Source organism: Elaeis guineensis, chromosome 2 (assembly GCF_000442705.2).
Source record: "Elaeis guineensis isolate ETL-2024a chromosome 2, EG11, whole genome shotgun sequence".
NCBI lineage: Eukaryota > Viridiplantae > Streptophyta > Magnoliopsida > Arecales > Arecaceae > Elaeis > Elaeis guineensis.
Genome location: NC_025994.2, coordinates 113,421,784 through 113,447,714, shown reverse-complemented (window position 1 = coordinate 113,447,714; position 25,931 = coordinate 113,421,784). Strand labels below are relative to the sequence as shown.

Genomic DNA, 25,931 nt, shown 5'->3' with positions numbered 1-25,931 from the left:
ATATATATATATAACATTTATAAATATTAGCATATCCTTAGATTATTCAAAGATAAAAAAAATAGCGTTCGATGATCATTTCTATATCCTCCAGTATGTAGAATTTATCGATCACTTTATGGGCTAAATATGTCGAGAAAATTAAAGAAGATATTATTCGCGCAAAAGAGAGAGAGGGACCTATTATCATTATCTTCGTTGGCATGATAATAAGGATGTATAAAGGCAATATCTATTTCTTAATGAAACTTATTACTATGAAAATAATATTGTTATTGCAAAAAATTTTGATTTTGCTTATATTTATAGAAAAAATATGTCTGTCCACATGTTCGGCATCAACATTTTATATGGATATGCAAACACAAGAAATAATGGAGTATCGAAACAGGTCAAAATATGAATAAACTACTATTGTACTTTAAAAATATATAGCAACCGAACATGATAATTTGAGTGTAATCATAAGTATGCCTATTGGATACACGCATTAGTTCCTTTGATTGAATTTGCAGACAAAAAACAAGATGTTGTTGTCAATCCTCAATTCGAAGCTATTGCAAATGGAAAAACAATTGAAGATTTATTGATCCGTAAAATTTTCAGGTATAATTTAAAATAATTCATAGATTACGATATTCATTTTTAAAAATTTAAGATAATTTTTTTTAGGGTTCAAAATTTACATGTAAGGCTAATCTTTAAAACATCGACGCTTCTTATGGGTGGTGGTACAAGATACGCTATAATTGCAGAACTGCTATCAAATCTTATGGTGACGAATTCTGGTGCAATCAATGTAATAAGAATGATCAGCCTCCAATACTATGGTATTGTTAATATATCTTTTCATTTATCATTTTTTGCTTTAAATGGATATATATTTTTAGTATAAAAAATAATATCGACTTATCTAAATTTATTAGGTACAAATTAAATGTCATTGTTGAAGATGCTACCGAAATAGCAAATTTTATTATATTTGGTAAACTGGCACAATAATTGATCGATATTCCAGCAGTTAATCTTGAGGCGGATGCAAGATCTAATAGATTCACTCTTCCGATCATGATAGAAAGATTGTTGGTGTCACCTATGTCTTCCAAGTTATGTATGGATTGTCAATTTTTGATGATAACAATCGTACTTTCAAGATGACGAATGTTTTTCAAAAGAGTGAATCTGAATTAGTCAATTTGACTGGAAGTTTTATAGCTGGATCTTTTACATCTCATATGCCGGATGAGCCTACTTTTGCAATTCCTAAAAAATAAGTTCAGCGTAAACTTTTTCAGAAAACTACTTCCTTACGAAGGACATTAGGCACAGAACGGTAATATCTTTTTATTATTTGATATCTTATTTTGAAAAAAAAAACGTAAATTATTTTCATTCTCCGATGCTACCAAGCAAAAAAAATATATTCAAGATATTTTACCATCACATTTCTCATTATTTTTATAAAATTTTTATGATCATATTTTTAGTAATTTTTTTATATCTATGCAATTGGACGACCATTCTGAAGGGATCGAAGATTTTTTTTTTTTTACTTCATCGTAGCAAAGGTTACATACTGGTATACCTTATTCTCCGGAAAGCCAAACATCTATCGGCTAATAAAAGTGGGACGACCCACGACAGTGATCTCTCATCAGCCAATCAACATCATCCAGCAACCACCATGTTCATCAATAGGACGATAAAGTTAATTATTCAACAACAAAAGTTGACCGTAAAAGAATTAAAAGATATAAAGAGCAGCCGTTCCATCCCTCATCCACCTATCACAAGATAAACGGCATCAAGAAAACAAAGGACCAAACAACCAACAACGCAAAGCTGAGCTCAAAATCCGTTGGAGAGGGGAGTGTGATCATGGCACATGAACACGTACGTATAGACCAGGCCAGCCAGCCCACCACCAATAAGAGGGCCCACCCAGTAGATCCAGTTGTCAGTGAAGTCTCCCCTGGCCACCGCAGGCCCAAAAGAACGAGCCGGGTTCACGGAGCCACCTGAGAATGGGCCGGCTGCGAGAATGGTGGCGCCCACAAGTAGACCGGTGGCAATGGGATCGATGGTACCCAACGACCCCTTCTTTGGGTCAGCTGCCGTTGCGTACACGGTGTGCACGAGGGCGAAGGTGATGGCTATCTCCATCACCACTCCTTCAATGCTTCCCACTCTTGCTGCCAGGCTGTGTGTTGGAGTTGTCGACAAATTCATTTGGGAGAAGAGCTTGTTAATATTAAGGGAGTTGGTTTTAACTGGTCGATAGTATTCTGAAATGTACTGGTTAACATTAGCGCCAGCTAATAATCTTGATATATGTGTTTTTAATTAGAAAAACACCCATCAACCGGGCTAGTCACTAGTTCAGTCCGTTATTGTTGGGAGTTAGTTGTCATCGTGATTCTTTTAGATCTTCCCAAATAACATCTATCCCTAAACCTCAAGCAACTATAGCTCTGTTTGAAATTGTTATTGATAGTAGAGCTTTTGAGAAGTAGAATTTCTACAAAAAGCTATTTGCTATTTGATAATCACATTTATAAAGTGCTTTAGAACTTGAACATATATTTGGTAAGTAAAATAAAAAAATACTTGTAGTATTATAAAATGACAATAAGAGACATTATATAGTATTGTATAGTAAAAAATAATATAATATAATATAATATATTAAAATATTATTATACTATATAATATTATTATCATATAATATAACATAATATTATAATATAATGTAATATAATATATTAGTTATAATCTAATATAATAATAGAGTATGTTATATTATATTATATTATTATTAAAATATTATTATGTTATATTGTATTATTATAAAATTATAATGGATTATATTATATGACTATAATATAAATATTATTAAATTTTTAAATATTATTTTAATATATAATATTATATCATATAATGTAATATTGTTAGAAAATGTATCCTAAAGTCAATCATTTGGATGATTGTGCTCTTTATAATTTATATATGAATTATAAAATAATAAAAATTATTTAATATTTTATTCACAAGGTGTACATCTTTGTTATTAGAACTCTTGTGTTGTGATGAAGTCTTTAGAATTATATGATAATCGATAAAGAAGGATTTATCGAATAGTTCTTAAACATGTTCGTAACCAAATGATACGTCATTAAAAGATGATGACATTCATCGAGTGTAGATCGTTGTGTGCTATATATGTTGGTTGTCTTCTTAATCAAAGAGTGTGAAGATATTGATATAGCATACAAATGAGATATAGAAGTACATCATCACCTGCGAAGCACTCTGCTATCAAGAGCAGCTCACGAAGCATATGGACATAAGTGTTTCTCTGATCTGAGATCATCATAGTGACTTACAAATAACTCACTATGCTTTGGTGTCGGACTACCTACATATCTAATACAATCACGGAAAGCTACTGGGTATAGTCAAGTATTTACGAAATCTGTGTGTGGATTAAGATAGAATTGACTCCTCTGAATTATAGGAGTTAGAATATCACTGTATTTTAATTTAGTAAATTTTGAGCCCGAATAATCCATGTGATGGATGTGAAAGGTTGAAATATAATGTTGATGATTCATCGAGGATTGATAGTTAAATCCTAGGTCATCCTCGAGTATTCAAGGTCAAAAGGATGAATTATGCGGTAACCATATGCATAGGTTCTTGAATATTGACTTGTATATATTCGACCTGTCCGGACGTTGGAAATTATTGCTAGATGATAACTTCGATTAATACAGAAAGCTGTTCTTATACTATCAGCTTAGTGTTCGAACCTATGGAGCCACTCACAAAGTCCAGCAACGTAGGAAAGAATTAAACTAAATCTATGAGTTTAATTTGAAAGTATTTAACTTGATTGAACAAATAGATTAGCTTAATTAAAAATTAAGTTAGAGATCATATGTGATGCGGGACAATCCTAAAAAGAAAATCAATCCTAATAATCAAGCTCTCTTCTGTTCATCAACAACAAATCACGTCCGGCCAGGGGCTCATTATTCCCAGGACAGACAGTATAGTTGCCTATACTCTGCTCAGGAGGCGTGATTGATTGATACGAGACTAAAGCGAGATCAATCTAAATGATACAGACGAATGCCATTCGAGAGATCAGTAAACAATTAGTAATAGAAAATTTCATAAACAGATAGCAGAAATTAAACATGCTCACGAGTAGATGCAAAAAAAGAAATAAGAATGGAACGAGAGAAAATAAAACATTAAACCCGTGAGAAAAATCCAAGAAGATGATAAGAATCCGGATCGTGGTAGTTAAGAAACTACTCTGATTAGGGCTCTTAATCTTTTAACCAAACAGATCCATCGATAAAGAACTAGGTCTTTACCAACATCGGATTAAAAAAAAAAAAATCAAAGATCAACTGTTAAGGAACGAAGGTCCTTGACAGCATATGATCTGTAGAATAAGAAATTACTCCTTCTCTCAGCACGACAGATGAAAATTCTGGAGGAGACAGATCTTCTCTTGACGGAATAGGCTTGCGTGGGTAGATGGTGGAGTCGATCAGAGTCGCAAGAACACTGAATCTTAAGTAGAAGGAATAGGATAGAAAGTGGGCCTCACACCCTCCCCTTGTGGGGTGATTTTGGGTCTCACACCCTCTCCCTCTCGGAGCGATTGACACAAGTATTTGTGGAGTTTGTAAAATCATTCATTATTTTTTTCATGAAAGATACAAGGATTTATATAGGACTCTAAGGGTCCTATTTGTTTAGGAATCTCTTATTTTTACAAGGAAAAAATCAACCCTCCACAAAAAAGTAAAGCATTATAATCTACCATAGGAAAGAAATCAGCCTTCAACAAAATAAGTAAGTAGCCAAGAACTCTTAAGGAATTCTAAGGAAGAAATGGAATTTCATGTGGGTGCTTGATGCTTGACACAACTTGGCATGAGCACGGCATATGCTGGCATGCATATTCTTCTCTTGGCATGTGGAGAGTGGTGGCTCCAAAGTTGACGTGGATAAATCCAAGTATGGTCCTATGGACCCAAAGCCAAATGCATTAAAATTTATTGACTGAAAATAAATAACTGAAGTAGAATCAATTTAATGAGGCTTCTTCAATCCAAATCGAACTTAAATCATGTTGCCGATTTTTGATGGCTCTAGTGTCCGCACCAATTCTCCCGGGGTGGGAAAAACTCGACCCTGTCGAGTGTGGGTCGATTCCGTTCTGGTGACGCTCAAGTAGATCGGGATCAATGCATTGCAGCTCTTCTCGAGTGATCCATGTATCTTCAGACTCCGATCGACCTCGCCATCTGACCAGATACCGCTGATAGCCTCGACTCCGGGTGGAAAGGATCTGCTCATCCAAAATTTTCTCAATCTGATCGTGTTTTGCTGACATTTTGGCTGGTGGACACTCAGGGATAGGTTCGCTCTCAAAGGTTGGTTTAGGCTCAAATGGCTCACTAGGTATCCGAGTTGGTTTTTTTTTATAGGCGACAAGAGCTGTAATGTTAAAAGTAGAGCTAATTCCAAAATCAGAAGGTAGGTCCACAACATACGTATTTGATCCGATTTTCTTTATGATCTTAAATGGACCTGCTCCTCGGGCATGTAACTTCTTCACGGTTCCGAGGGAAAACCGTTCAGGCCTCAATCGAACCATCACATAGTCTCCCTCTGCAAACTCTTGAACACGTCGATGAGAATCTGCATTCTGTTTATAAACTTTATTACTCATACTAATTTTTTTACTGATCTCTTTATGCAGACTCTTGACATGCTGTGCAAATGACTCTGCAGATTCGGAAATCCTAGTATGCATGGGTAGTGGGATGAGGTCTATTGATTTTCTAGGTTGATATCCATGAACTACTTCAAAAGAACTCAAACTCTCCCTCACAAATCTTTTTTTTATCAGCTCTCCAACTTGTCTTTGTAGCTCGGCATGCTCATTAGGGTTCAATCTATAGTGGGGCAAGTTGGGTAGGGTAGATTCAGGAACTAAATCAATGGCATGTTGAATGTTTCTCATAGGCGGTAAGTAATCTGGAAGATCCTCAGGAAAGACACCATGAAGCTCAGTAAGAAGGCTAGCTACTTTCTTAGGATAATCCACCTTAGAATCCTCACGAACAAGCATCCAAACTGGTGATCCTTCACTCATGGTCGTCTCTAATTCTTTAGCACCTATCAGATTGAGGCTTTTCTTCTTAAGATTTTCTTTTGGTCCATCGCCTATCTTTCTATTAGTAGCCTTAGGTGGGGAAGGATTAATCGTGATCTTCTTACCCTGATGAGTAAAGCTACAGGAGTTGGTACGGCCATAAATCGTAACATCATTGTCGAATAGCCAAGGCCGACCTAATATGATACTTCCGACTTTCATGGGTAAGACATCGCACCACACATGATCCTGATAGGAATGAAGCTGGATGGGCACACGGCATCTAAATTTGATGGGAATAGAGGAGGAATCAATCCAAGACACACGGTATGGACTAGGATGATCTACAGGAGTTAATCCTAATCGCTTAACCGTGTCGGTGGAAATGGCGTTGATACAGCTACCGCTATCAATGTTCACCTTACAAATTTTATCGTCAAATTTTATGAAGGTATGAAAAATAGAGGTCCTACGCCAGTCTTCACTTTCCTTAGTTTGGGCTAGGACATACCTAACGACTCCAAGCCTAAGGTCTGACTCAGGTGTGGCATAACCTATGATGTCCTCAGTACTCTCAAATTGCTCGGCTAAATCTAGATCAGCTTCATAAACTTCCTCCTCAATATTTTTTAGAGTTTCTCCTTCTAATTCTTCTACGAATAATGATCGGTTGGGGCATTGTGCAGCAAAGTGACCGTAACCATGGCACTTGAAGCAATGAGATCGAGAACTACTTCCTTTTGATAACTCTCCTATAGCTCCTTTTCCTTTATCTTCTTTTCTCCCAATAGTATTTGTAAGTGGAGGTCCGTTACTAGGAGTTTGATTAATATTAGGTCTCGATCCAGAAGGGATTACTCGGTTGGGTTCAGGACGATGGGGAGTCGAATATCTAGAAAATCTTTCAAAATCTAAGGCAAGTTGATAAGCTTGTTCTAACGTGGTTACCTCTCGCAGAAAGAGCTCACGCTGAATATCCTCTCGTAATCCAGCTCTAAATCTAGATAAGGTAACAACTCTATCTTCGGCTACTCCACATCTCATGAGGTATTCATCAAATCTCGTGATATACTCGGTGACTGATCTATTCCCTTGAGTAAGCCTCTGTCTTTGATCTAAAAGTCTTTGTTGGTAAGAGGTGGGGAGGTACTTCTCTCTGAGTTTTTCTTTCATCTCATCCCAGGTTTTTATCGGATCTTGTCTTCTCTGATTGAGAAGACGCTCAACACTTTCCCAATAAAGTCGGGCTTGCCTCACCAATTTCATCCCAGCAAACCTAACTCTCCTTGCTTCAGACATTTCGTACCATCCAAAATAGTGGTCCATACCTGATTCCCAATCTAGGTACTCTCTCGGATCTAGACAACCATCAAAACTTGGGGCTTCGACTTTTACATTCCTAAGAATATGCTCATCTTGATCGAACTGGTTATGGTGCGGGCATGCCCCTATAGGTCGATCAAGTTCTAGATTCCTACCTCTTTGTCCTATAGGTAGTCGGGGAGACTCAGGTTCAGATTGTTTCTGCCTAGCTTCTTCTAATACCACTATTCTCTCATCCATGGCTTTCATAAAATTTTTCATGTCATCAAACTTTTCAGTCAGAGCATTAATGATGGCTGCTATATTGGGATCCATATTGGTATTGGGTGGGAAAGTAGGACGTTGGTACCAGGTACCTGATCTAGTGGTCATGCAACTCTAAGATGCAGAAATAAGGTGCAATAAAAATTAAAATGCTTGAAAGTAAAGTACGAAATTTAGAGTGCGAAAATTTAACTTGCGAAAATTTAAATTGCTGAATTTAAACTAAAGCCCTAATCAACCTGCTCTGATACCAAATTGATGCGGGACAATCCTAAAAAGAAAATCAATCCTAATAATCAAGCTCTCTTCTGTTCATCAACAACAAATCACGTCCGGCCAGGGGCTCATTATTCCCAGGACAGACAGTATAGTTGCCTATACTCTGCTCAGGAGGCGTGATTGATTGATACGAGACTAAAGCGAGATCAATCTAAATGATACAGACGAATGCCATTCGAGAGATCAGTAAACAATTAGTAATAGAAAATTTCATAAACAGATAGCAGAAATTAAACATGCTCACGAGTAGATGCAAAAAAAAGAAATAAGAATGGAACGAGAGAAAATAAAACATTAAACCCGTGAGAAAAATCCAAGAAGATGATAAGAATCCGGATCGTGGTAGTTAAGAAACTACTCTGATTAGGGCTCTTAATCTTTTAACCAAACAGATCCATCGATAAAGAACTAGGTCTTTACCAACATCGGATTAAAAAAAAAAAAATCAAAGATCAACTGTTAAGGAACGAAGGTCCTTGACAGCATATGATCTGTAGAATAAGAAATTACTCCTTCTCTCAGCACGACAGATGAAAATTCTGGAGGAGACAGATCTTCTCTTGACGGAATAGGCTTGCGTGGGTAGATGGTGGAGTCGATCAGAGTCGCAAGAACACTGAATCTTAAGTAGAAGGAATAGGATAGAAAGTGGGCCTCACACCCTCCCCTTGTGGGGCGATTTTGGGTCTCACACCCTCTCCCTCTCGGAGCAATTGACACAAGTATTTGTGGAGTTTGTAAAATCATTCATTATTTTTTTCATGAAAGATACAAGGATTTATATAGGACTCTAAGGGTCCTATTTGTTTAGGAATCTCTTATTTTTACAAGGAAGAAATCAACCCTCCACAAAAAAGTAAAGCATTATAATCTACCATAGGAAAGAAATCAGCCTTCAACAAAATAAGTAAGTAGCCAAGAACTCTTAAGGAATTCTAAGGAAGAAATGGAATTTCGTGTGGGTGCTTGATGCTTGACACAACTTGGCATGAGCACGGCATATGCTGGCATGCATATTCTTCTCTTGGCATGTGGAGAGTGGTGGCTCCAAAGTTGACGTGGACAAATCCAAGTATGGTCCTATGGACCCAAAGCCAAATGCATTAAAATTTATTGACTGAAAATAAATAACTGAAGTAGAATCAATTTAATGAGGCTTCTTCAATCCAAATCGAACTTAAATCATGTTGCCGATTTTTGATGGCTCTGGTGTCCGCACCAATATGGGATTAAACAGTTGACTATGTCTAGTTAGCACTGGACATGAGGTTCAGATTTAATTCGAAGATGATAATGATCTGATCAATGATCCAAGAGATTTATGAGAGATTGAATTCAAAAGCTAATTAATTTCAGATTAGATCTGATTTAATTAAGCTTGGATTGTATTAAAAATTTAAGTTAGACTTGAACCAGAATTCTAATTAGATTAAGATTGACAGACTTTTTCAATTTGGTTCAAATCAGATTCAAATCGGATCCAAATTGAGTCAAATCTGAATCCATTTGGTTTAGAAACAAAAAGTTCTAGAACCTTGGGACTCTCTCTTATAAAGAGACCGACCAAGAGATGATGGGGCGGTGATTTTTTTCACCCAGAAGTGCGCGTGTGTGAAGGTCTCGCGTGAAGGGTTTCTTAGGCGCTCTTTTTTTTATGACTGATTCCTACTTTGGATAGGATTGGGTGTCCTAACTAATTAGGACTTTGGATCAGATATGGATGCCTCATCTATTAAAGGGAGGACCCTATTACATGGTAAAGAGTGTGATTGCTTTGTGGGACAAACATAGACCACCATGAGATAAGGGAGAAGCTTGTGTGCAACAACAAAAGAAAGGGGCGCTAATTTGTGGGACATCCTCCATTCTTCATATCTTCGCTCTTGGTATCCTCTTCGTTAGTGTGAAAGTTTCCGTCCGAGATAAGATCTCCTCCTTTTCTTACTGTCTTTTGAAGGTTTAGCACAAAGAAGATCATTCTTTTTCCCTACGAAGTCTGGCATACGTGCAAATTAGAGGGTTTATACCTTCAGACCTTGCGAGACATCAGATTTGAATTTCTTTGAGGATTTTGATCCTTATTCTGCTACAAATCAAGATAAAGATAAATATTATGCAAGCTTTGAATTTTCAAATGCACCTTGACAATCCGATCAGATCGGATGAATTTTTTCTTAATATAATATGTACTATAATATAATATTATTATAATTATGATGTAATATATAATGTAATATAATATAATGGATTATAATATAATTTAATAATAAACTATAATATAATAAATTATATTATTATAATATAATAATATTATATTATTAATAAATATTATTATATTAAATTATATTTTAATAATATAATAATATAATAATAGATTATATTATATATTTATAATATATTATAATATTAATTTATTATTATATTATATTTATAGTATAATAATAATATGATATAATTATGATGTTTATTAGTGGATATTTTTATTATTTAAAAATTTATTTAAATCAAAATAGTTTTTCGATATTAATCAGAAAGTATTTTTGAGAAAAGCTTCAAAATAAAATTTTTTTCAAATAAATTTTTTTATCTTTCTGACAAAATCAAAATAGTTTTTTAATTTTTTATCTAATATTATAATCTAAAAATATTTTTTAAAAATTATAAAATATTTTCTAACATTCTAAAAATTTAGTCAAACAGAATCTATATTCATCGTGATATTTTAATAGTGCAGGTTGTATATTTCGCACAGCAAAATGATCTTTCACAGCACTAACTACCGGACGGTATATTTTTGGTGCAGCTTTCAAAATATAATATCTATTTCGTCATCTGTACCGACGACAAGAGAAAGATGTTTGAGTGCTTTGAAGTTTGCATAAAACACAATCCAACGGTTCACACTGTAAAAGAAAATCAATCATTTTTTCACGTGTAAGATACAACCTGCACCCATGTTGAACAACCTACAACAGCAAACATAAATCGTGTGATCTCAAAGTAGTGCGGAACCTTACCAGCCCGGTAACAGCCTTCAGAAGGAACGAAGCAGCGATGGCCCCGAGAAGTTGCGCAATCCAATAGAAGATCCCCGTCAGGATTGTTATCTGCCCTCCAAGAGCCAACCCAAAGGTGACTGCGGGGTTGACATGCCCCCCAGATATGTTAGCTCCCACCGAGACTGCAACATATAGAGCAAACCCATGGCAAATAGCCACTGCAACAAGGCCGGCAGGATCGAGAGCCAAGCCCAGTGTCACCTTATCTGCATTTGTTAAACCATGAATACTAAGTTCTGCTGATCATTAGATTGGGTAATGTGTGAAAGAAAATGTTACTAACTATAAGCAATGGCCGATCCAACTCCAGCAAACACAAAGAGTACAGTTGATATGAACTCAGCAAGGTACGTAGGCCTTCAAAGAGCTGACACTGAAGGAGTCATCAAAGCGACCAAAGGCTATTATTCCGGCGATAGTGATTAAGAGAACTACTCGGGAAAAAGGGAGACAGTGAGAGATATCAGTAGTGATTCGATGGCCTCTATCCTGCAAAATATATAGACTATAGAGGCCAGAAGGTTGACAAATTTGTGGTGTGTTGATGAGACAGAAGGATGGAGATTATCCAATGCCAGCCCGACTGCTGGGAGGAACATGCGCTTATTGAACTGTCGTGAAGCTCATCAATGATCACGCACATGCGACCGACCAAACGGTGGTCCCACCGGAAGAGTGACGTATTTGGGGGCGTTACTTGGTTTCAGCCAGAGAGCACCGACCGCGTCCTGTGTTTGAATTTGCCAAGGGGCTCGGAGATAGGTTGATAGGGTGACTAGAGCTTGTCGGGTAGACTTTTTTGTAGGGAAATCTTATAGCGTGGGTTCTTGGAGGGATATTTTAGTTGATTTGATGTGGAGATGGACATGGCTTGCAGAGTATATGACATGGCCGGCAAGGAAGGAGGCGGTGAGGATATGAAGGAATCTTCTTTTTGGGAGACTTTGTCTGGGCTTGCAGATGACCGAGGACATGAAGACTGGGAAACATAAGGCATCTCATTGAGGAACGAACGAACTAAATATTAAGCTTACTTGGCTAATTACCTATGCATGGTTTCATATTGATGCAATCCATAAACCAGGTGGATGATATTTTCTGCTTTTATGTTGATGTTTGGGCATGCAAAGGAGGTGAAGGTTGTTGTCTGGATCAAGAATTTTAATTCCAGGTCGGATCCAAATTAGAACCATCAGGTAGGTGGAGACTGTTTAAGGTACGTAGAATCAAATTCAGATCCAATAGGAAATTAATCGAAACATGACTGGATTGACATAATACCTATAGAGTACTGCTCCGCGATTCAAGCTCAATGAACACTAACCAGGTTTTTTTTTTTTTTTTTTCATAAGGCCACGGCCGGTTACATCCTCACATGATATGCCTCAAATGTATCCTGAGCCAAAATATCATCGAGTTCCTCAGGTACATGTATTGAGAAATAATAGCCCTGCATCGGAGAGGATAAGAACTCTTATGATTTTTATGCATGCTCTTAGAACCATTCATCTAAACTTTCAGATTTTTAGATAGGATCTCAACATAATCTTAGAGAGTGGACTACGAACACAGGCTTCCTCTTGTGCTCAAAACAAAATAAGTAATTTCCAATCACATTATAGCATGAAAATGCATTGCCTAGCGAAGTAGCAATCTCCTTGGTAGAACCAAATCAACACTACCTGACTCTGTCTAGGCCACATGGACAAATTCCCGGACCCAGAATTTAGTCAAATTCAAGTCGGATCAACCTGTTCCACGATTGTGGGTGATGTCTTCGGAAAATACTTGATCTATTTTAATAGATAGTCGGCCGAAATGGAGATTGATTTTTTCCCCTTCTGTTATTATGGTAATTCAACATTGGGTTGGATGAGAATAGGTTTAGGGGTGGGCCGAACGAGGGCCGCAATATAGAGCATAACATGTTAAATGTCAACCATATTGATTCTTGAATCATGGAAGTTGAACCATGGGAGAGTTATGCACCATAAAGTTGTTCCCATGTCATGTACTAATCTGTAGGAATTTCCTGTAGTTAGGATTCTAGAAGATTTGCACTCATTCCATTTAGAAAAATAATGCAAATAAAATATCCATAAATATAATGACAGACATACATGGGACATTCGTTTCACAAAGTGCAAATGAGAATGCATAAGTAGGGAGGTAGATGTTTCACAGACTGCACAAAACATACATGATGATGCAATTAAAACATGCTTAACACCAAGATCCATTTAGTCGAAAGCTAATCAGACCATCAGAAACCATCATCTCTTGGGAGAGGTTCATGAGTCCTTATGAGAAAGACATGCTCATAGATGAACCCAGCAAGTGGACCCCCGATTAGTGGCCCAACCCAGTAGACCCAGTGGTCAGTCCAATCCCAGCTGGCCAGCGCAGGCCCAAAGGACCTGGCTGGGTTCATGGATGCACCCGAGAAAGGGCCACCAGCTAAGATGTTAGCCCCAACTACAAGCCCAACAAGAAGAGGGCCCAGGCCTGCGATAATACCCTTCTTTGGGTCCACGATGGTGGCATAGACGGAGAAGAGCAAGGAGAAGGTGAGGACTATCTCCATGATGACACCTTGGACGGCGCCCATGCCAGCAGCAAGAGCATGAATTGGAGTATCCTGTCAAAGATGTAAAATGTTAAAAGAGTTATGACTAAAGAATTACACATCCATACAGCACTTTATCATCCAGCGCTCTCATTTGTGTTAAAAACTCTCCCCTTTAAATAAGACGACTAAGATAATTTTATAATCTTGTCTGAAGTGCTCCTTCAAGTAGCCGGACTCAATGTACACAGGAATACTGATGTCTTATGTATACACATGTATGGACTTTTTATTGGCTAATTTAACATATACCAGGACTGACTAAGCTATTAGTAAAGAACTCAAGCTTCTTTGATGATCAAGATGGTCTTCTATATAACGCGATTAGCTATGTTCAAACATCGCTCATCTAGCAAATGATCTAAGCTTAAACAATTTTGGCTTTCAAAAAATACAAAGAAGCTCGGGTCCAACTTAATACCAAGCTTGTTCCCCTAAAAGCCCAACCAGGCTTGAACGACCGTTGTCTAGTCAAGCTTGAGTAGCAGTCGTATACCCTAGGCCTAGCTAAATAAATCTTACTTGAGCTAGTCCAAGCTCAGCACAACGAACTTTGATCTGAATGGAGGCTGGGGATTTGGGCCAAGTGCGGATCACACGGAGCTGGCATCCGGCGAAAAGTTCGCCATATCCGCAGCCGGTAGGAAGTCCAGCCAAGGGGTGCAGGCTAAATAACTTGACCAATTCAATCAGTTGATATCCCTAATTAAGATAAGGAGGGTATTGAGTCTATTAAATGAGCCTACTTCGAGAGCTGAGCGCACCTATTTTTCTCAGTCTATAGCTTACAACCTCAATAATTTTTGAGCTAGATTTTTTTTTTTTTTTGGTTTGCTAATTTATCGATCAATACCTGCAAGAAGCTTAGAACTGGCATTTCTCATCTCTTGGATTGGAGTTGTATCTTTCATGAAAGAATGATTAGAAAGTATTTGATTCGTAATTAAAATCAAAATAAAAATAAAAATCAAAATAATTTGAAATTGAAATCGGAACAACTAAATCTTTCAAAGCTTTTGATTCGTTGATCGAAATCAGAATCGAAATTAAAATAAAAAATTAAATTCATAGAGAAGAGTAGGGATTGAATTTTATATAGATTAAGTCGTTTTCATTCCACCTCAAAATTAGAATCGAAATGAATTTTTTTTTTTCAATCAAAAAATTAAAATAAAAACTATTCATTTTGTTTCTTATTTCAGATTTTACTTCATCTTTTTTTTTTTTTTTTTTTTTCGCACGAATCCACCGTGGAACATAGTGACCATTGGATCGAGGAAGGTAAATCCTTCTTTCGCCCGAAATATACAACGCGACTCGTTTAACTTGGAGGTAAATGACCTGGAGAGCCGTGTTTGGAGCATCAATTGGTTCTTTAGCCTGGACACAGATCTGGAGGCATAGAGGTAAGAGGGAAACTAACGAACTCACCATTCCCCCGGTAAGGTACTTGAGGAGGAGGCAAGCCAGGGAAGAACCCAGCAACTGGGCGATGATGTAAAGGATAGACCGAAAGAGGGTGATGTGGCCGCCGACGGCGAGTCCCAGCGTCACCGCCGGGTTGAGGTGGCCGCCGGAGATGTGGAGCCCCGCCGATATCATGACCGCCACCACCAGAGCGTGCGCCACCGCCACCGCCGTCAAACCCATGATCGTGTCCGTCCCTCCCGCCATCTTCCCTGCAACATCCACCACCACCTCAAAACCACACAATCACCAATCAAGATATAAAAATCGGAACTACCGACTGCACAACGTACAGATTATATACCTGCGGTCATGGCGGCCCCAACACCAGCGAAGACGAAGAGGAAGGTGAGGACGATCTCTGCGAGGACGGCACGGATGCAGTCCGGCTCGGCGACCTCCTGCCGGCTTCCCAGCGCGATCTTCGCCATTATTTTGGTCGGCGATGTATGGTTTTGAGGAGGGCCGATGGGCTGCTGGCAAGCGGTCGTACTGCTGGTGTTCATATAGACGGAGGCAGGAGACCGTGGGAAGTGGATTTCATTTCATCAACTCGTGCCGTGATCGGTTCGGTCCCCACGTCAGGAGGTACCGTGAGGGGTCGGGGATGATACCTTCGCGCGAAAGAAGGATTCACCTTTCTTCGTGCGAATCAACCGTTGGATCATCCACTCATCGCTTTGAGAGATGTGCAATCCGGAAGTGACAGATTTCCGAGCGATTTGAGATGGGTTCAGTGGATGATCGTGCGAAGGAAGGTTAATCCTTCTTCCGCGCTAAAGTTACAAACCCGATCAGCCCCGAGATATGTGCTTGGTGGGTCGTATTTACTTAAATACCGTGAATGGGCATTAGGAGCCAATAGGACTTTAGTACGGTGTGCCAAAGTTTTTTTTTTTTTTTTTTTTTTTTTATAATAATATTTTTTTGATCATCCATGGATGGCATCGATTTATCAATTTACAATTAATTTTAACTAATTATATACGTTATTTTAAAAAAAAAAAAATTTCTTTTAATTTTTAATTTTTTTCTCTTTTATCTCTGACCGTCATAGTCTCTTCTCTTTTAACCATTTCGATTGCCACCAATCAAGCTCCGACTATCTCATCATCTCTTTTTTGATCTCCAACTAGCGGTGAAACCTCATCTATCTCTGCTCCTTTGTTTTCTCCTCTAACCGCTATAGTGGCTTTTTTCCTAATAATTCATTCTCGATCTTCAGTTACGGGTCGAATCCTGCCCCACACTCCACTTCTCCAATATTATTGTAAAGGGAGGGAGAACTAAATATCAAGTTGTATCTGTCAAGCATGTCTGAGACCTAATCAGCCAATCTGATTGAGTTCGCAATAGATGTAAACTGCTTTAAAATAGGAATAGCTCATGTCCATTGGAATAAATCCTGTAGCCAAGAATTTCTTGCATGTTTTAAAGACGAACGTGCAGTAAGCCAAGAAATGACAATGGATATGGCCTTGCGTTAATCCATTGGATGGGCATAAGTAGATGATGAAGTTTTTTCTTACAAAAATAAATATATATAAAAAAAATTAATAAAGATGTTAAAAAGCTGGCAGAAACGTATTTTTGCAAGCAAATTACACTAAATTTCTTGATAATATGGTCTGATGTATATTCCATGCATGTGCTATGTCAATAGAATCTCCCAAAATATACCACGCAAGGAACATATTTGAATAGCAATGATCTTATATGTGCTATTCAAATTTTAAAATCTTTTGTCCCCGTTAGACTTTCTATTGAGTAGCTGGAGCGCTTTTTTTTTTTCTTGATCGCATCTTTATTACATTTCCAATATTGACTCGAAGAGATTGGGGGGGGGGGGGTGTTAAGGATTCAAGAATGGTTTCTCTTTCAACATCTCGCTCTAGATTGATAAGATCATATAACAAAATAATAGTATCCCGTTTTTCTCATATTTGTGCACACTGCATGTGTAATATTAGAACTAGTTTCAATAAGAATTCTATGGGCTCATTAGATTCACCTCCTAATCTACAGACCAAAACAGGAGTGGATGGGTGTAATCTATGAGCACTAATGCAAATTATGAGGGGGTAATTGAATCAATGTCATATGAGCACTCACACCGGACCTCATGTCACCAACCGAGAACAGACAAGTTAAAGCTACTTTATTGGCCGATATGTACCTACTTTAGCGTTCCGGTGTTGAGGTGGACTTCGCTTTCTAAGCTTTCCCTTCGATCGTTCCTTATAATAGCTTGTTCTAGTGCCATAGTGGAACTTTGACATTGAAATAGTAGTTAAGAAAGCAAAAGAAAAGGATTTGTATCGCAATACTTTCACAAAACTCACCCACGGATGTCGTAAACAATTCGCATGAGACAGCTAAGCCATGTGCATGAGTAGAAGAAAATATTTTCCTTTCCTTCATCTAAAGCAAAAGGAGATCAGGTGCATGATAGGGAGGATATGGAAATAATTGGGCAAGTCCAGTGGTTGCACGGCATTGCTTGAAACCTGGAGAAATAACCGGGAGAGGTATTTTTCTAGCTGAAAAAGTGTTTCTATATCTATGGGCCCTTGCGGTAATGAACGGGAAGATATGGAGGTGAACAGTGAGCTGCATCATATGTAGTGGAGTATTTCGGAGATTGAATCTGGTGGCAGAATGAGAATTGTTCATCGATTTTATGAAATCTTTTGTATTCTGATTTTTTGAACCATTCTCGTATCAGAGTGATGTGATCATTCCTACATACCAACAAAAAAAAAGAAAAAAAGGATGGAGAGATACCAGTGAAACCTTGACGAGAAATAGTCATACACTATTGGCAAGTTTCATGATATTGGCAGTGAATGGGGACACATCTAGATCACTCAATTTGCCTTTGGTAATTATTCTCCCTCGGCTGGAAATAAATTGATGCAAAGCCAAAAACCCCACAGTGGAGGAGATGCGACCAAGGTAGCAGCATCCTGTCGTTCCCCATGGATGACTCCTGGTTAAGGATCGCATCCTAACCGAAAGTCAGCGGTTGTCGAGCCATCTTGCTCCTGTAGAGACGGAGTTTATTTATTATTTAATTGAATTATTAGCCATCATGTCCTCTCTTCTTGGTTGATCTCTTGTTTCATTTATTTATTTATTTTCGGATGGGCTGGTGGATTATTTCGGAGGTACCCTGTTTTGCTAAGAGAGGGTGCCTGAGCCATGCTCTGTGATCTGTAGTCTTTCTGATTTTGGGATCGAGAGTTATCTGGAACGTAGCTACGCTACCGTTCTATATGGTCACGTTGGATAAAAACAGCACCGTAACTATTTAACACATATATAGAATACTTTTTAACTAACTTAAATAATTAGATAAAATATTATTTTATTAAGATAAGTAGTATAATTAAACATGAGTATGAATATCCATAAATATTTTAATCTTTTATTTTTTTTATTATTTATATCCAATAAAAAATATTTGATTCTGAAATGAAAATAAAAATGAATGGCTCCCCATTCCAACCGTTGGATTAAAAGAAATCTCATTATAATTTTAGAATAAAATAAAAATAATTTAATTTATATTTTTTTATAAATTTAAATTTTAATTATTTTTTTAATTTTAATTATAAATTAAATATTTTAAAAAATTTAATTCTTTTAATTTTAATTTTGATTTCGATCTGGACCGCCAACCAAACGTCCCCGATGTTAATTCTCGGTAACCCTCCAATATTACTCCAATTATGAGAGATGGCATCGTTGCAAGGTTACGCCTTACAGGGAACGTGCAGTTTATGATGGAAATGTGCCAGTTGGTATACCGCGGATCTTGTCTCCTTTCGCGCATTAGCCGTGGGCCCTACAATTAGGATCCAGGAAAAATTATCACACCCAGAGCAGGCATGGATGGCCAGGCGCCGGGATCACTCGGGTCCGTCCCAGCTCCGGCTTCTCTGGCACTCTCAAATGGCATTGTACCCATTATTTATCGTGATTGTTTGATGGAGGTGGTGCCAAAATCATTTATGAAGGGGTGGGGGTCATAAGTTTCAGTGGCCCAGAGTGGTCGGCAACCGGTGGGGGCATCTGAGATGATTAGAGATGGACCATGGATCCAACATCCCAAAACACAATTGAATGCGATGTTGGGAACAAAAGTAGAGCCGGGCCCCTCGATTAGAATGCAACAAGGTTTTATCATTATTGTACTGCCATCGTGATGTCTTCTTTACTTTGTCGTGAATTATTGCCCACAAGAAGACATCAAAGATTCTTGAGGATTAAAATGGCGATCGAAGTGAAAGATACAATCAATTCATGACTTCATGTAATTGTAATTGTTTTCATTTTTTGTATGAACAATTCCGAAGCACTTAGACCTGAAATGTTCGGTTCCACCTCATCTCCGTTCATCACTTCATTTTTTTATGAAGTCTTTCTCTTCCTCTCCCACTCACGCATGTATGCAAGTTATAAATTATTTTAGATATCGATTATAATAATCTGAACATCATGAAACATCACGAACACCATATGATGAATGTATCGAGATTAATTAAACAGAGTGCTCGTATCTGATGAAGTGGTCGGTCCAAATTTTGGGTTAAAAGCAACGTATCTCAATAAGGATTTACGTGTCTGATAAACGCATGTGTGAAGTTACCTAAACACTGAAAAGCTGCGGCTTTCACTAATGCTGTTGTTTAAAGAAAGGGGAAAAGAAACGGGAAAACAACCAAATCGATATAGATTGCAGGACACATAAAGTGAGCAATAGACAATAGCTGTGATTTATTTCTTTTTCTTTTTTTTGTGGGAGCATGGCAGCTACACTATTGCCTTCTTCCCTTTCAATTTCTGCGACACCCAATTGTGGTCTATCATTGAAGGAATCTCCTCCCAGGAAGCCTCCCTCCTAGTCCTAGCTTGCCATCGGGCGACGGCGCATGGGTGATGGCGCATGGCTACGCCCCATCCCTCTATTTTGTCGCCACTTGCCATGCGTCTTCTGTTTTTTTAATCACTTATGATAACATTTTATAGGGAGCTAGGTTTGTCCTGATGGACCGTAGCTCCACACCGCAAAAGTCAAATCATAGGTTCGGTGGTGCCCCTTTTTTATATTAAAAAAAAAAAATCTTTCTTTCCTTTAGATCCATTCTTTCATTGATAAATTTAATAAAAAAAATTAGTCAACTCATCTATATTCTAATATTTCGATATATCTCCTTCTAAATGTAGACCAAAAAAAAATACACAAAATGCTGTTGTGCTTCCTTCTTCGTTGACCATCTCAAGATCCTCGGATCAGATGAGTCATTTAATACTCCATTATTTGAAGTATTTAAAAAAATAATATATATCAATTGTTAGCATTATTTAAGATGATCAAATAATTTTAAAAAATATATAATTTTATAAATTATAAAATTTTAAATGATCACATGATTTTAAGAATCATATGATAATTCATATCAATCCATAATATATTTTTTTTATTAACATGATCTTACATTAGCTTCTATTATTTTTGTTGTATAGAATTTATACACTAGTATATATAATATCTGAAATATATTGAATGTAATAATATAGAAATTCAAATTATTTTCTCTCCTCTCTCTTGTTTTTTTCTTCTAGCAGGGTATCACAACCATCTCCTTCGTGAAGACCTGTCTCTTCTTCTTTTTTTTTTATTAACTTTCATTTTATTTCTCTCAAGCTAGCATCTCTGACACGAGACGTCTTCTTTAGTATATAAGAAAACCTCTTTTAGATCAAGCTCTCATTGTCATCGCATCGTCTCTAACCACATAGACTTTTGCTATTTTTCTATCTGATATCCTATAAAATACTTCTTCAGCTTCTTAGAAAAGCTTCTCTTAGATCAATTTCTCTCACCATCATGCTATCTCTAGTACGGAGACTTTTGCTAGTTTCCATTCAATATCTACATCCATTTATTCTGCCAATGAGAACCATCAGTAGGGATAATTCTTATTGATAAATTTGATATTTCTCAATCTAAAATCAAATGATTCTTAAAATTATATGATCTTCTTAAGATTATATAATCATCTAAAATCATGCTAACATAAATCGTAGCTGAATCTCGCTATGCCCGTATAATCCGTTGTAATAGTTATATCAGCCTCTTACATTCCATTATAATCTTTATTTTCCAAACTATTGTCATCAAATAAAAGTATTATCTTGAGGCTGTATAATTTTTAAATAAATAGGTTAAAAAAAAAAAAAAAACCTTGGTAAAGTTTTTGGTGAGTGCCGTCCTACCCAAGGGCAGCATGGTAAAAGCCTCCCGCAGGTCATAGAGAGTTGCTATCGACAATCATTTGTTAGAATTGCAACGCCCAGGCATAATCTACAAACAACCACTAAATAATTTAACATTCATTATATCGAACTGGTTCAAAGTTCACCCACCCAATTTGCCATGCGTTTGCAGCTTGACTTGATGGTAAGGCTCAACTGAGCTCATTTGATTAGCCAAGAGTCATTGAGAGCCCGATGTCCATCGTCTTGGTTCGAGTCCACATCTACATACATAAAGCTTGAAGGAATGGAATCAAATGTGACAATCCCACGGATGAAAGAAGTAAATAAAAAACAAACAGGTCCATCTCATACGATTTACACAAAACAGGAACTATCAGACAAGATATGGCAGCCAAGGCTAAGGATTGTTTTTCTTTTCCAAAAAAAAAAAAAAAGGAAAGAAAAAAAAGAAAAAGCAATGTCAAGTGTACCCTGAGAAATTTTCTTCATTACTGTAGAGAGGTTCGTGTGTACCTGCCATAAAGAGATGCTCATACACAAATGTGGCTAGGAGACTACCAATCATTGGGCCAACCCAATAAACCCAGTGGTTAGTCCAATTCTGGCTGGCCAGGGCTGGCCCGAACGACCTAGCTGGGTTCATGGATGCACCTGTGAATGGCCCACAGGCTAAAATATTGGCGCCCACCACAAGCCCAACAAAAAGAGGGCCCAGGCCTGCTACAATGCCCTTCCTGGGGTCCAAAATGGTCGCATACACGGAGAAGAGGAGAGCGAAGGTGAGGACTGTCTCCATTATCACACCTTGGACGGCCACCATACCAGCACCAAGAGAGTGCACAGGAGTATCCTGTTACATATTGTAAAATTTGGGGTTAAAAGTGTAAGATAGATGGAAAAGAGTTTGCGAAAAAAGACATTTATACACCACCTTTCACTTCTATGAATCAGGCTCTCATTTGTGTTGAGACATTTCCCTTTGAGCAGGATGATTCAAGTGACTACTGAAACACTTGTTCAAATAGGCAGTCAAGTCACATGAGTTTTGTAATCCTCGTAAAGGTTATTTGTGTGGATCTTTGCTTAGTTTCATGGTGCCCATCTCTGTGGGCTGGGCTACACTATCCTTGAGTTGAACTAAGCCTAGGGACGTGCCAATATTTGTGCAAGAATACATGAACTGTATATAACTCAACGAAGAGAAATTTTTTACGGTTGTTATGAGGGAGATGATCCCCGTTTTTTTTGGACATGTATCTCTTAAAGTTAGGCATAAGTGTATGTATAAAACAATATATCATATTATATAATTATATATCAAGGAATAAAACGTAAATGAAAGATGGCCGAAGAAAACCGGTTACGTTACAGTCAAAACAAGTGTATAAGCAATTTGCCTGAGCAAATAATGCACGTTTGAATGCTGATGAGAGATTATTATTACTATTATTTTATATATACCATAAGTATAACTTCGTCATCAAGGTAGCCAAAAGTTGCTGTCTGTTTTCGGTTGTTCTATCTAGATTTGCCACTGTTGCAAGAGGGCCAAGCTATATATTCATGGCATTGTTTGGTGAAGAACTCTTTCTGTTCAAGGTTCGGTGCTGCTGTGAATGGACCTTAATGATAAACTCGATTATTTTCATCTCAATAAATAGTAAGCTAAATTCGATATTGTTTTAAAGCTTGTCCCCAAATAAGCTAAGCTCAAGTATATTGTGCTTGCACTAGTAGGTTTGACTTAGCTAATCTATGATGTCTAAATTTTCCTCAAAAAATTGTTGCGTGCAATTAGAGATGGAGTGGAAAGCATAGTCATAAATTTGGCATTGTGAACCACCTTGATGGAGAGATTGTTTTGAAATTCAGATAAAACTTCAATGAATTTGTTAAAAGCTATTAAAAAGTTTGAAAATAAAAAATAAATGATGCATTAAAAAAAAAAAGAGAAGTCTTTCTGATTCCCCGTGCAATTTTTGTACCAAAATAGATTCCGACTTTCTAATTTATTCTGCCTCCTAAGTAAGGAGAAAAAGATTAAAAAAAAAAAATTCTCCATTTCAAATCATATTTGTAAGACGAACTTTATGGATTGCTTTTGGGAACCATAAAAATATGAAATATTTCTTCCAAATAAAATCCTATTAGTAAAAAATTTCTTTTAAATATAAAATTACATTTCTTTGAATTGTTTTTATAGTTTGCACATAAGTAATTAAATTTTATTTTTTTCCTCAAAAGTCTAGCGAACACATCCACTAACTAGAGGGGAGGCAATAATGAGAAATAATAACAGAAAACACCATTATAGCAGCAATAAATGGTATCATTAATTTGTAATTCATAAGAATTTTTAAATTACATTGTAAAATTTGAGTACAATTCAAGAATAACAGAATAGTTCTGGATCAAATTTTATGAAGATTAATACAGAGAATCACTTGATCAAAAAAAAAAAATGGGGAATAATTCAAAGAAAATTGTCACCATGCTAGCAATATCAGACGTAGCGTGGATGAAGCTTAGCTTGGACCAAGACTTAAATAATCAAATCGATAAACTCCACCAGCATTGGCACAGCCTAGTTATCATTACTTCTACAGGCAAAGGAGAATATTCTAGGAAGAATTGAGACTTGGCCGGAGGATTGACTGCCATTTAACATCTAGTTTATTTCATTCGGAACCCTTGGTTCTTATTTCATTTCACATTAATTAGTTCTGGCCAATGAGTATAGCTGGCATGATTCTGGGACGACCCGTTTGCCGTGCGCGGGCGTCAGAGAGAGAGAGAGAGAGAGGGAGAAGGGGAGATTTGGAATCGATGACTTTTTTTATTAACTCACCATTCCTCCCGTGATGTACTTGAGGAGGAAACAAGCCACGGAGGAGCCAAGCAGCTGAGCGGCGACGTAAAGGATGGAGCGGAAGAGGGTGATGCGACCCCCCAAGGCCATCCCCGCCGTCACCGCCGGGTTCAGATGGCCGCCGGAGATGTGGAGCCCCGCCGCTATCATCACCGCCACCACCAGCGCATTCGTCACCGCCACCGCCATCAGCCCCACTATCGCGTCCTTCCCTCCCGTCATCTTCTCTGCCACACCCACCATCGCATGGGAAAATTAACCACAAACTAATTACCCCTCAACCAGGAAAAAAATATAACATCGATTTCGAACCCATCATCGTACGTACCTGCAGTCATGGCAGCTCCGACACAAATAAAGACGAAAAGGAACGTGAGGATGGTCTCAGCCAACACGGCGCGGATGCAATCCGGCTCCCTGACCTCCTCCCGGCTTCCCACCGCGATCTTCGCCATTATTTTGCCGATCGGCGGTGGGGTGGGATTATTGCTGGTGTACGTTTTTGTAGGCGAAGGCAGGGGTGGTTGGCGCTCTCCCGCTAACCTCGGATACCGACAAGGACGTACGGAGGTGTAGCTTGCTTTTTCTTACTTATTAACCTTCCCTCTTCACTCAAAATTATGAGTGAAATACCGGCGGAGGGACCGTGGTAAACACATGTCAGAATGGATCATGCAATATATTTTTTTGGTAAAATGGATCATGGCATATTGAGCGAAGTATTATCTCATGTGATAAAAATCAACCGCACCAACAAAGAGTATCTAGTCTCAGAGCTTATTTAGTTCACAATTTTTTTTTAAAAAAAAATTATTTGAAAAAAATTATTTTTTAAAAATATGAGAATTAAAAATATAATTTTAATATATTTAATTGATTATAAAAAAATAATTTATTATAAAATAATATATATTTAGTTGAACATCTATTTTTTAATATATATATATATATATAATATCTATTATATTCTTGATAAATATAAGATTATACATTCTTACTCTCAAATTTTATATATATATTAATATAATATTAATATAAATATAATAATGATATAATATAATATAACATTAGATTATAATAATTTATTATACTGATACAACATTAATATATATATATATTGATATAATATTAATATTTTAATATAACAAATTTATTAATAGAGATATTAATATAATATTAATATTAATATCATATTAATATTAATAAAATATCATATTAATATAAATATTAAAATAATATTAATATATTATCAATATTATAATATTTATATTAATATATATTAATATAGTATTTAATTTAATATTATATTGATATTTATAATGATGATATTTTTGAAAAAAAAAAACTATCAATTGTCACCCATAGAAAATCTCAAAATCTATCTCCCGAATAGGCTTTCACGTCCAATAAAATGTGCCTTGTGTCTTTTCATGAATTTTTTTATATTTTCTCTCTCCTTAAACCTCTAACCAGATAAAAAAGATTTTCTCCTACTTACACTTCTTGCGAACCAAACGAGTGCCGTTACCTACCACGGGAAGACCTGTTGCCAGTGATTCTGTACGTGTGACAGGAATTGTG

General features: G+C 37.0%; 3 protein-coding genes across 3 annotated transcripts; all 3 read right to left on the bottom strand.

The window, feature by feature from the left end:
• Positions 1 to 1,770: 1,770 nt before the first annotated feature.
• LOC105042982 (aquaporin TIP2-1-like) lies at positions 1,771 to 12,100 on the bottom strand. The gene is made up of 5 exons (XM_073251258.1): positions 11,970 to 12,100; positions 11,387 to 11,460; positions 11,062 to 11,309; positions 8,827 to 8,834; positions 1,771 to 2,212 (listed from the first exon to the last, which is right to left on the bottom strand). Exons 1-5 carry the CDS (start codon positions 12,098 to 12,100, stop codon positions 1,849 to 1,851), a joined length of 825 nt encoding a protein of 274 aa, XP_073107359.1. The 3' UTR covers positions 1,771 to 1,848.
• A 1,072-nt stretch (positions 12,101 to 13,172) lies between these two features.
• Positions 13,173 to 15,733, bottom strand: LOC105042269 (probable aquaporin TIP4-3). The gene is made up of 3 exons (XM_010919405.4): positions 15,501 to 15,733; positions 15,161 to 15,408; positions 13,173 to 13,741 (listed from the first exon to the last, which is right to left on the bottom strand). Exons 1-3 carry the CDS (start codon positions 15,700 to 15,702, stop codon positions 13,367 to 13,369), a joined length of 825 nt encoding a protein of 274 aa, XP_010917707.3. The 5' UTR covers positions 15,703 to 15,733; the 3' UTR covers positions 13,173 to 13,366.
• A 5,829-nt stretch (positions 15,734 to 21,562) lies between these two features.
• LOC105042250 (aquaporin TIP4-4) lies at positions 21,563 to 24,843 on the bottom strand. Its single transcript, XM_010919387.4, has 4 exons — positions 24,679 to 24,843; positions 24,330 to 24,577; positions 21,995 to 22,331; positions 21,563 to 21,741 (listed from the first exon to the last, which is right to left on the bottom strand). Exons 1-4 carry the CDS (start codon positions 24,803 to 24,805, stop codon positions 21,680 to 21,682), a joined length of 774 nt encoding a protein of 257 aa, XP_010917689.1. The 5' UTR covers positions 24,806 to 24,843; the 3' UTR covers positions 21,563 to 21,679.
• Positions 24,844 to 25,931: the final 1,088 nt, after the last annotated feature.